This window comes from Notolabrus celidotus, chromosome 6 (assembly GCF_009762535.1).
Source record: "Notolabrus celidotus isolate fNotCel1 chromosome 6, fNotCel1.pri, whole genome shotgun sequence".
NCBI classification, from domain to species: domain Eukaryota; kingdom Metazoa; phylum Chordata; class Actinopteri; order Labriformes; family Labridae; genus Notolabrus; species Notolabrus celidotus.
In genome coordinates, this window is record NC_048277.1 from 3,860,197 (window position 1) to 3,872,773 (window position 12,577).

A 12,577-nucleotide genomic window follows, 5' to 3' on the forward strand; every position below is an offset into this window, starting at 1 on the left:
AAGTACTGAAGTACTTACTTTTAAAAATACTGAAGTATTCAAAGTGCTTATCACTTATCATTAAATATTTTTAATGAATTTTTCCATTTATTAAAGTACTTCTTAAAAACTCTCACAACATTGTATTATCACAAAGCATGAGTGCTGTCAAGAATACATAGGAGTACATTCAGTTCCATCATGTTGATTTAGAAACCATTACTTGAAATCTTTAAAAACTATACCATGGAATAAAAACAGACACTAAGTTACTCCAAGCACAGACAGCTTAGTTTGAAATGTTCATCTGGAATGAAACAAACGTTATGTAGCTCAACACGCTCTCTCAGGTTGGACAGTGAATGTTTGTATGTTTGGGCAGAGTGGAAAACAGGGAGAACATTTCAAACCATTCGTATCATTCTTCATTTCAAAAACCTCTAACGGGGCACTGGTGGCCTTGCGGTCTAAGCACCCCACATACAGAGGCTACAGTCCTCGTCGCAGAGGTCGCCGGTTCGATTCCCGGCTGCAACCTTTTCCTACATGTCTTCCCCCTTTCTGTGCTCCCCACATTTCCTGTCTCTCTTCAGCTGTCCTATCATAAAGGCACAAAAAAGCCAAAAATTATAAAAAAATTTAAAAAAAAAACTCTAACACGGCTGTTGAGCCGCATTTTGTAATAACGGTGCATTTTGTAATAAACGTCCAAAATGTAAAAACTTTTTCATTTCATTTTGTAATAAGCCGCATTTTGTAATAAACTGCCCCAACGCATTTTGTAATAAATTTTGCCGCATTATGTAATAAGTTATTACATTTTGAGAAGATTATTACAAAATGCGGCTTTATTACAAAATGAAATGAAAAAGTTTTTACATTTTGGACGTTTATTACAAAATGCACCGTTATTACAAAATGCGGCTCAACACGGCTGAAGATATGACCACGGGTGCTCAGGTGGAGAATTATAGCCATCATTACCACCTCTACATGAACTGCCTGATCTGAGTGATGCTCTGTGTTTGCTCTTGTTCAACCGTGGAGACGCATGATATACAGGTACGACTAAACCCCTGAGACAAACAGAACTACACAAACACAATTTACTGTCTTAGGATCAGATTTCAGAGAAGAGAAGGACATTCATGAGCTGACTTCAAAGTAAAGTAGAGAATAACTAGAGCACTGATAGAAATGTAGTGGATTAAAAGTAATAAGTACCCCAAAAATAATACTCAAGTAAAGTACAGATACTCAAAAAATCTACTTGAGTACAGTACTCAAGTAGATTTACTTTGTTATTGTCCTCCACTGCTTTCTAAGAACCACATGTTTCCTGAAAACAACACAAACCCAATATGTGCAGGCTGTGACGTTCACACAGATGTTGAAACATCTGGCTTATTCTTCATATTCACAAACTGTTTACTTTAAATGTCCAAGAGTCCAATAGGACATTGTCTTAAGTAACCACCAGGGTTCTATCATCACGATGTGAGGAATTTAAAGATTTTTACAAAGACAGAGAGCGCTCTCACTGGAGTCATTAACGTCCCTGCGTCCCCCCTCACCTCATCAATCAGGCCTGGAGTGCTGAACGGGACGAGGCCCCACTTGGCCTGTCGTCCGCCTGGCACGCCGTCTCCTTGCACAAAACGATTTTTCATCAATGTTATGAGATCTTAGTGTTTCATTGTGTTCAAGTCGGGTTGATCTCCTCAACCCTGCAATAGGAACATCTGTTCTCAGTACAAATAACTATCACCCCACCCTGCACACGCCAACTTCTCCTACACTGTTCCAATCCTGCCTGTTTGTCTCCCCTTGTTTCCTCTCCTGAGGTGAGGAGTGTGTGTGCATGTGTGTACACTGGTCAAAGTGGTCCTGATTCCCTGAGGTTGGGGCTTTCCAGCAAATTCAATGATTTCCCAAATCACTCTTGTCCTCTTTCTCCTCCTCCTCCTCCTCTTTTTTCCTCTCTTTCCTTCAGCCCACTCAGCACTCCTCCCTTCACATGCTTTTCATTGGTTTGGAGTTTGTCAATCGCTGAGGATCTGTTCTCACGTGTGTCTTTGGGAACCACCATCCTTACCTCTGCGCTGAGATTTGGACTCGGCCGTGACAGGGCAACGGTCTGAGGATCTGTGGCTGCTGTTTGGACCTCTGGATATCCACCTGCTATACGACTTTGTGACACTTTTATTCTCCTTCTGAAGGATTCTTCTTTATTTGTGTGAGGCGTGTGATTCTGACGGTTCAGAGTTTGCTCATAGAAAGCAAATGCGAGGGTGTGTGTGTATCTGTGTGTGATGGTTTGGACAGTGCAGTGTGAGGATAAAGTGTTCCTTGAGGTTAACCTAACCCCTGCATTAGTGGCAAGACCACAGTAACTACCTCCAGATGTTTGAGAGCACTATCTGATAATTTACAACAAAGCCTATGAACGTTGCCCTCTTCACACTGTAACGCTTACTCTGGCTCCTTTCTCGCCTCAAGTTAATGCTTAATCCTGGTACCAACCCTTTATTTTGAAGGCCAAGCCCTGTTTATGGGAGGGAGGTAACTTTCATACAAAGGTCAGTCACAGCAGGCTGAGGGCTCATAAGCTCAGGGACTCATTCGACTCATCTCTATCACGAAACAACAAGACTCTCCAGACTGACTCCAGGAAGAAACCACCATGTCTAAAAACTCTTCCATCTCCAAGGCTTTCGCCGCCACCTCAGCCGTCCTGACCGTCTGTGCCATCGCTGGCATTGTCGTCATGGTCATTTTGTACAAGACTCAGATCTCAACGATGAACCCGACGCCTAGGCCAACCATCCCGGAAACCACCCCAGGACCACCACCCGTCATGAGGTTACCAAAGAACCTCATCCCTGAAAGATACGAGTTGTTCCTCCAGCCTCACTTCTACACCAAAATCATTGAGGAGGTAAACGTCACCAGTCCCAACCAGACAATGCTCTTTACAGGGAACTCCACGGTTCACTTTCACTGTGTGCAGAGGACCAGCACCATCTACCTTCACAGCTTGGACCTGACAGTCTCTGAACCCGTGGTGATGGACAAAGCCCTAAATGAGAGGATAGGTGTCTCCTCCATGACATACGTTGAAGGCTGGGCGAACTTCCTCGAGATTAACTTGAGGGACGTTTTAGAGGCAGGAGGAAATTACAGTTTGTTTCTGAATTTCAAGGGAGAAATGTCACAAAGTCTTGATGGCCTGTATTTGAGCACATATGTTGACGGTGAACCAGAGTATGAAGGGGATACGAGTGTGAACAGGTAAGGAAACAAACTTAAGATCTTTGTTTTTAAAATGATAAATATGATGATGTGATTGAGCCTGGTTCTGCTCAACGTAAGTGCTTGGTCATCGGTCAAGTTGCTCTCTGTGAATCATCTTAGTAGAGTTTGGTTAAGAACGCATCTATTTGTAACGTGTGCTGCCGTCACTGCTGTGAAAATAGATTTTCAGATCAATTAGAGCCCGAAAAAATCTTAAAGTTTGAATTTGGTGTCTTTAAAATGCAAAGCTGAAAGCAAAGTCAAGTTATAAAGGTCGAACAGAAACCACACGATGGTCTGCTTTTGTAAAATAAGTCCTGTGCCGAACAAGATCTTATCTGGATAACTCCTTTTGAAAAGTCTCTGCTCTGTGTTTTGATTTGTTTGCATCAGGCAGTCGAAACAGACGGCCTCTTTTCAGACGGCTATACGGTTAAACACCTCCAGCTAATCGTGCTAAGCTAATGTGTTCTTAATTGGGTGTGGAGGGACTGAACTATGAGCTGTTTATGCAAAGTGGAGTTAACAGCTCACCAACTGGTTTATAGACTGCAGGATACACTCGGCTTGAGTTTGGAGTTGTGAGTTGAAGTTGCCATATTGGACGAGGGGATAAACATTGATACCCTCTGCCCTCTGTGTGACAGGTTGTCAAGGTAAATGAGACCAACATTAAAAAATAACTACACAGTAGAGACACAGGAAACCACATACACACTCATTCAAAGAAGACGATCTTTACAGCAGAAATAAACACGTTTACAGCCTGGTACAAAAAAGGATTTAATATATATATAACAATAATTTTATAATATTTTTTATTATTATTATTAAAAAATGATTTAGGTCTGAAAAGCTCATTTCTCTCTCTCATTCACTGTATGGGGGATTTTTCATTTGAAGATATTAAACTTGTGTGCTATGCCCAAATAAGGACATGGCTGACTTGATTGACAGGCAGGCAGCATGTTTGGCTACCGTGGACGATAGGGCTTCAAAACTCTGCATCCATCTATTGTACAGTCGATGATGTCTGCATGTATCATTCATGCATTATTGATTGCCACATCATTAATTCATTCCCTATGAGCATCTTGTATTAAGTAATGCTGTTGACATGATGTAGTCATTTTTGCAACCAATGGATCCCATTTGACAAAAAAAGAATCAGGTTTAAGAAGTCAAAGTGCGATGATGTGACCTTTTTAACAGAAAGGTTTCTAATACATCTTGTATACGCTCTTGGGACTTAAAACTAGAGATGATCAAATAGACTCTGCCAAGAATAACACAGCAGGATTTGTGTTTGCATCAGTTCTATTAAAACCAGCTGAAACTAAAGTTCAAGGTTCAAGGTTCCTTTATTGTCCCCGGGGGGCAATTTGTTTTTCAGTTAGCGGTGCCATAAACAAAACAGTACAACTAATTACACAACAACCTTAAAACATTTAAAACAATAAGAACATAAAGACAATAGTGTTATGTGGCATCATTAAGCAGGCCAGTTGCTACCGGGACAAAAGAGTGTCTCTTCTTATCTGTCCTGCTTTTTGGCAGTGTGTATCTGCGGTCTGGGGAAACTCAATAAAGAGAGGATGGCACGGGTCAGCCACGATGGACCAGGCTCTGCTGAGGGTCCTGGCTGGATGTATAATAATAATAATAATACATTTGATTTTAAGTGCCTTTCCGAACGCTCACTTTACAGAGAGGATAAAACACACTAAAAACAACCCGATAAGATAAATAAAAACAACAAGCAGAGTAACACCAAGTTAAAATGAGGCAGTGAAGTTAAACAGAGAATGCAGATTTGAACAGATGGGTTTGAGTTTTGATTTGAATAAGGGAAGTGAATCAGTGTTACGGATGTCTGGTGGGAGTGAGTTCCAGAGTTGGGGAGCAGAGCGACTGAAAGCTCTGCTCCCCATGGTGCTGAGACGGGCAGGGGGCACAGAGAGGTGGAGGGAGGAGGAAGACCTGAGGGAGCGAGAGGGGGTGACGATGTGGAGGAGATCAGACAGATACTGGGGGGAGAGGTTGTGGATGGCCTTAAAAGTATACAGGAGGATTTTGAAATTGATTCTGAAGATGACCGGGTGCCAGTGGAGCTGCTGGAGGACCGGGGTGATGTGGTGGAAGGAGGGGGTTCTGGTAATGATGCGGGCTGCAGAGTTCTGGACCAGTTGAAGCTTATGGAGGGATTTGTGAGGGACACCGAAGAGGAGAATTGCAATAGTCAATACGGGAGGTGAGGAGACTGTGGACCAGGATATCAGTGGTGTGAGGGGTGAGAGAGGGGGGGAGACGGTTGATGTTGCGGAGATGGAAGTATGCAGACCGGGTAATGTTATTGATGTGAGAGTGGAAGGAAAGTGAGCTGTCGAGGATGACACCCAGACTCTTTACCTGAAGGGAGGGGGACACTGTTGAACTGTCTACTTTTGAAACTGTCGGCTTTGGATAGGGTGGACTTAGTACCTATGAGGAGGAGTTCTGTTTTATTGCTGTTGAGTTGAAGGAAGTTGGAGGTGAACCAGGATTTGATCTCAGAGAGGCAGAGGGTGGGGGAGGAGGGTGGGAGAGTGGAGTCGGGTTTACTGGAAATGTAGAGCTGGGTGTTATCCGTGAAGCAGTGAAAGTGAATGCCAAATTTATGAAAAATATTGCCAAGTGGGAGAAGGTAGAGGATGAAGAGGAGGGGCCCCAGGACAGAGCCCTGGGGCACGCCTGACGTGACGGGGGAGGGTAGTGAAGTGAAGGATTTGAGTTGGATGAACTGAGTGCGGCCTGTGAGGTAGGAGTGAAACCAGTGCAGGGGGGTGTCAGTGATGCCTATGGAGGAGGATCGAGGAGGATGAGCATGGAGATTAAAGTCAGCTACCATGAGGAGGTCGTTAGTGATCTTGATGAGGGCTGTTTCTGTGCTGTGGTTGGGACGGACACCGGACTGGAATTGTTCGTAGAGGTTGTTACTGGTGAGATGGGAGTGGAGTTGAGAGGCAACGTTTTTTTCTAGGATCTTGGAGATGAAAGGGAGGTGAGAAATGGGGCGGAGGTTGTTGAAATCATTGAGGTCTGAACCAGGATTTTTTCAGGGTGGGACTGACAGCAGCTGATTTGAATGGAGCAGGAACAATTCCAGAGGACAGTGAGGAGTGGATGATGGCTGATATGAAGGCTTGACATGTCAGGCAGGGATTTGCCTGCAACCCTGCTGCATATCTTTACAATAGCCTGAAGTCTCTTTTTATTTTCCCAAATTGTCAACCCATGCCAGGAAACCATAGAGAAAGTTCAAAGAGATTCAATAAAACCCCTGAGCTTTTGATGAAAACACATTCTTTGATAAGCCTTTTTACAAACAGCGTCAACCTGATGCAACCTGATCGAATGTAAGTTTATTATGGATAAAAGTGCCGAGGTATTTGTGCCGGTTCACTGCTTAATTATCGATAAAAACAGGGGAGAAGGCAGAGTGAAATCCATGACAAGCTCTTTTGTCTTTCCGGAGTTGATCATCAGAAAAGAGTTTTCACACCACTGTAGAAATTCTGCGACCACCAATCATGGAGAAGTTTCATTTCTACAGAAATATGAGGTGGAAATAAACTGAAACTAAACCTTTGCCTTGATTTTATAATACAATAAAATATATGATCAAGAATGAATTATAGAGTCATTCAAATCATTTACAAGGAAGTGATGTCGGTGAAAGCTGTGTCTCTTCACCGTCACCTGGTTGTGAATATATGTTAACACTGAATGTTTTAATTTAACCTTTTCCTAAACCAAACCACAGACCTTTGGCCTGAAGGTAGAAGTCCCCGCTTAGTCATGACACCAGCTGTGAGTCAGTAATGAGTCCAGCCTCAGATATTTTTACATCCTGAGAAAGCGAAATGACCATCTCAGATCTCTCTGTGGTGTTGAATAACAGAGCGGGATATTCTTATGGAGTTAATGGTCCACAAATCTGCTGGATGAGTCAAACGGTACGCAAAGTAGTCACATGTCATTAGTTTCATGAAGCCTGTTGTCTTTGGTGAATGATGAGGTTGTCACATTATTTAGAATCTGGAACAGGAAACAGTATGTCCTTCCAGTCACCACATGAAGTCTGCTGTTTTTAAACATGAGTGTGTTTAAATGAGCTGAGGAGAGGTACAGTCTGGGTCAGTAAATTGCTGCTGAGTGGTCTGTGGCTGGTTTTTGAACCTGCGTCTTTGAGTGTGTGTGGAGAGACTTAGTGGAGAGGAATGACCGATGTTTTTAATCAGTATTATAGATCTCTAAAGGATCTAAATGATGGACTGAAGTTGATGCTGTCTGAGCACTTGGTTATTGTTTAATGTATCTATCATGTCTATTATATCAGTAATAATCTGTCTCTTTCATAGATTGCTCGCAGCCACCGATCTGGAGCCAGCAGACGCCAGGAAAGTGTTCCCTTGTTTCGATGAGCCGGAGATGAAAGCAGTGTTCGAGGTGACCATCATCCACAGGCTAGAAACAACAGCTCTGGGAAATGCAGGCAGATCAGGTGAAATCACAGACTCTGACTCTTAAACTGTAACAATAAAGAATTTACAGCACTAAAAGCAAACAAGGTATCCGCCCTCAAACTGCTCTGCTCTTTACCCTCTCTCAGACTCCAACATTATAGATGAGGAATGGAAATATACTCGATTCTATCCAACACCCAAGATGTCTACATACTTATTTTCCTTCACTGTTTCTGAGTTCAAGTCAACCCCGTCTGCACACGAGCGCGTGGATATCAGAGTACGTGTGCCCTCGTAGAATCAAGATTTGTGTATTTGCAGTTTGTGATGGTGTTAGTGTTGGACCAGAGTAACTCTGAATCACACTTCTAATTCAAATCATTTGACCAGAAAAGTAATCCCTGCCAAAGGTTTCTGTCTTTCATTTCAATTCAAACCAATACATAATCCTATAACTAGATAATACTGGTGTTCCTGACCTGAAAAGCTTGTGTGTGTTTGAACCTGTCTGTGCTGTGTGTGCAGGCATCAGCTTGAAAAGTACTGTTTGCTGCAACAATATCTTGCGTTCCTAATCTCACCACTGTTCTGTGATCATTAGACATTTGCTCGTCCAGAAGCCATCGCAGCAGGTCACACTCGATACGCAGACAACGTCACCGGAAAGGTTCTCGCCTTCTATGAGAAGCATTTTGAAATCAACTACCAACAAAAGAAACTCGGTAAGATGGAGTGTGGATGCAACTCCAACGTACTGACATGAAAAATGTAACTTTCACTTCTCAATGTGTTTTTCTGGAACATCACTATCTTTCATTCATTGCACCCTTGACCTTTTTTGTGTTAGTTTGTCTTCACCCTTCAGTAGCTCTTACATTACAGTGAATGTTGCAGGATGGAGATTCTTAGTCTTAAAACCCTGATGGATACTCCTGGATTGTAAACATATCACCGTCTCTTTAAATTTGGTACATTTTCACAAACTAATTTGTCCTTTGTGATTCCTCCAGATCAAATTGCTTTGCCAGACCTGGAACCTGCAGCGATGGAAAACTGGGGACTGATCACGTATGAGCAGGGATCCTTACTCTTTGAGGACGGAGTGTCCTCACTGCTGCACAAGGAACAGATCATCACTGTCATTGCACATGAGCTGGCACACCAGGTTTGATGACACAGAGCTCCAGTAGATAACTTTGTCACTTATTCAAAGTAACATGGACAATGATGAGACTCCTTCAGTGTTATGGAAAAGTTTGACTTCACACAACTCATATCTTCTCTTTCTGATGACAGTGGTTTGGAAATCTGGTGACGATGAAATGGTGGAACGATATTTGGCTGAATGAGGGCTTCGCCACCTACATGACTAACTTTGCAGTGGATCATGTTGAGCCTACATTTAAAATGGTACGTGCAGTCGGGGAGTTAAACAAGGGGCAGACATATTTGACCTTATGGGGATTGAAGAACAATAAAGGGACCCTGTGTTACGGCTTGAGTAAAGGACTGGGACCCAAATGCAGAGTACAGGGAAAAAGTATTTATTAAGCAAAAACCAAGGTTCAACAAAAAGCGCCTTGCGGGTAAAAACAACTGAGAAAAAGTACAAAACTAGGAGTAACACAAAATCACCCAAAAAGGGGGAAAAGGTTCTATCAAAAACTCACAAACAAAAACTAGGAATCAATCCTCTGGAAACAACTCGAGATAAGTAAACAGAAAAGCGTGGCTTGAATCTCCTCAGGAGCAAGGCTACAACGGGACATGGAGCATGCGGCTAGAGGAATAATCTGGCACTGGAGGAGTGTTTGGTGGTGGCTTAAGAAGCCAGTGCTGATGAGCAGATCAGGGACAGGTGTGCCTGATGAGCCTCACTGCTGAGGAGACCGGCCCCGCCCCTACCCATGCAACCTGCAGGCAGAGAGAGAGAGGGTTAGGGCAAATCACACAACAAATCAGGACCATAACACCCTGCTTCAATGAAGGATAATGAGGGAATAATGTTCAATGATATGATGCAGGACATTATCCTGCTTATTAGACAGCGACTTGATTAAAACAATCATTATCATACTTTGATTGATTTTCAATTACTGTCTTTGGGACTACTACTGTGTCCCCTGCAGCACCACAGGATGTTAGAATCGACCAATCAAAATCAAGTATTTTACAAAACTGTGCACTGTTCCTTTAATAAACTATTCAGCAACACTGTTTTGTTTGTTTTCACAGAAAGATGCATTCGTCCTGCACGACCTCCACACAGCATTTGAGGAGGATGCTTTGGCCACGTCTGGTCCTATCAGCCCTCCACAGGACGATGTCCTGGAGATCCATCAGATAATTATGATGTTCAATGCTATAACATACAGCAAGGTAAAGTAACATCCACAGATTTCACAGCAAAGAATACAAAACTTAAATTACAGATGTACAAGAGCAGTTCCCTGACCACTGTTTTTGGTGTTTGCTCTGCAGGGCGCTGTTCTGCTGAGGATGCTGGCAGACATGGTGGACGAAAGGGTTTTCAACAAAGGGATCAAAGTAAGTTCACATTGCACCTTTATTCAGATTGGCTCATATTGTGCTTTAATCCCTGCCCCTGCACAAAGACAACTGAACATGTCTTACTGACGGATGGGACGAGTAAGAAAAAGACTGCTTCCACATCACTTCAGCTCTATTGTTGTGAAATCTATGTCTGAATCTCTTTCTTCCATTGCACATTATCTGGAACCAAGCTGCCTTCATCCTGCAGAGTAGAGCTTTGGTTGTCCTTTAAAGATTCTCAGCTAGTTAGTATTGAAATATATCCTTAGTGTCATCATGTAAGGTGGAGCTGATTGGGTTGGCCAATGTCTTTAGCAATCCAAAAAATGAGTGTTGATTTGAACAAGGAAACGGATCTTTAAGAATAGATCAATCAGTGATGTTCAGATATAAAACACTTTTATTACCTTTGGAGATTAGATTAGTTTGAACTAATTCTTGATAAAAGTTGTCAATCCATGTTGACTTTACTTTTATTGTGAACAGAAGATAACCCTAAGGTGTCCACTAAAACACGACTATCTGCTCTTGAAAAGCTGCAACATCAGCATCCTGTCTTCAATCAATCAATCAATCTTATAGCGCCAAATCACAACAAACGTTATCTCAGGACGCTTTTACAAACATAGGAGGTCTAGACCAGTCTATGTTAAATTATGAACAGAGACCCAACTTCAAGACAGGGTAAGACTCAGTCTGACCCCACCTTAATCCATCATGAGCATTGCACATCGCAGTATTTAGCGAGTTACAGTGGAGAGGACAAACTTCCTTTTAACAGGCAGAAACCTCGAGCAGAACCAGACTCATGTTATACAGCCATCATGCCTCGACCGAGTTGGGTCTTGAAAGACAGATAGAGGGGAGTAAGAGAGAGAGGTGATAGTGATGAGACAAGTAGTAGAAGCTGTTGCCGCTGAAGTCCAGTACGTCCGTATCAGCTGGAGTCCAGAACGTCAAGGACAGAGCAGAGTTGTATCCAGCCTCTCTTTTTTATATTATCACAACAAACTAAAAAAAAAGTGGGCTCCTGCCAAAATGCAAAACTTGAGCATCAATACACTGGTCCACACACTGATCGGTGACATACAGTGACTATGTCTGCTTCTTGTTTACAGTCTCTTGGGTAAAAACGATTCAGACAAAGTTTTGAGTTCATCTTTTGTAAACATTGACTCATGATGCTGCCCAGGTGACCTCACGTCTGGGTTTTGTCTCACCCTGTCTGGGTTCTATTTCCCATAACTACCTGCTGCTAACCATACTATATCCCTCTTATTACCAGGGAACTAACCTAAGATACAAACACGTTGTTAAAAACATTGATTAAAGATTATTTTATTGATTTAAATGATTTATGTTTACAGTTTTTAAAAATAGTCCCAGTGATTCTTCGTCAGTGGTCGTTCCATGGTGATGGATTCTTCTCTGCCTGTTGTGGTGGATTGAACATGAAACTGTCCTCATTCAGCTCTCCTTCTTCTCTGAGCTCTGAGGTTCACACACCTTTAAAAAGAAACTAATGTCACATCTTTGAACCCTGCTGCTATCATCACCACCGCTCATGGTTTAACTTTCTTTGGAGAGATCACTAACCTAAAGTTTCTCTCACCTGCTCCACTCCTTCATCATATTGATGGACAGGAACTCTTCACCGAGGATTGATTTGACATGACTTGTGATCAGTTTGTCTCCGGTGTTGCTAATGTTAGTGAAAGTTAATAACCGTTGTCAATGGGTTGTGAAGAATCAAGCATCTTACACAGCTGGAAGATCAGTAAGAGAGCCGGGTGATTAAGTGTCTTAATGATGCTGACTTTAAGGGCATGGGGAGCTAGAATCCAAAATGAAAGAACTTTTCATTTAAGCAGAAACTTGCAAAGAAGGTGTGTTGATTCTTAAAGGCTGTTGCTCTGTTAATGACCAGGCATGCCAGGGGAAAGTTCATGCTAACTGATAAACAGATATTGTGTACTGCAGAAGGATTCCAATGACTTGGTTTTAATGAAAATGTGTTGCATCTGAATTGAAGCTTTGAGAGGTATTGATGTAGCATGAAGCTCTGTAAGATTCATGTCTGCAGTGATGCTGTTGAATTGAAATGCAGTATTTTAGGAGGCGTTTCTTACATTTAGTCTCCCTCATTATATGACCTCAAGCAGACCCATATTTAGTTATAGCATCATATCCAGATGGTAACCCAACACAAAGTCCCTCTCATACAGTCACAAGTGTACCAGTACATC

The 12,577-nt window shown here is 42.4% G+C and overlaps 1 protein-coding gene across 1 annotated transcript in view; it reads left to right on the forward strand.

Moving 5' to 3' along the window:
* Positions 1–2,608: 2,608 nt before the first annotated feature.
* anpepa (alanyl (membrane) aminopeptidase a) overlaps positions 2,609–12,577 on the forward strand; it is a 32,931-nt gene continuing 22,962 nt past the window's right edge. The window contains exons 1-8 of the mRNA XM_034685928.1: positions 2,609–3,270; positions 7,674–7,816; positions 7,925–8,058; positions 8,380–8,500; positions 8,789–8,943; positions 9,075–9,188; positions 10,014–10,157; positions 10,260–10,325. Of these exons, the coding sequence (XP_034541819.1) occupies positions 2,663–3,270; positions 7,674–7,816; positions 7,925–8,058; positions 8,380–8,500; positions 8,789–8,943; positions 9,075–9,188; positions 10,014–10,157; positions 10,260–10,325 (1,485 nt within the window). The 5' untranslated portion in view covers positions 2,609–2,662. The remainder of the gene's footprint in view (positions 3,271–7,673; positions 7,817–7,924; positions 8,059–8,379; positions 8,501–8,788; positions 8,944–9,074; positions 9,189–10,013; positions 10,158–10,259; positions 10,326–12,577) is intronic.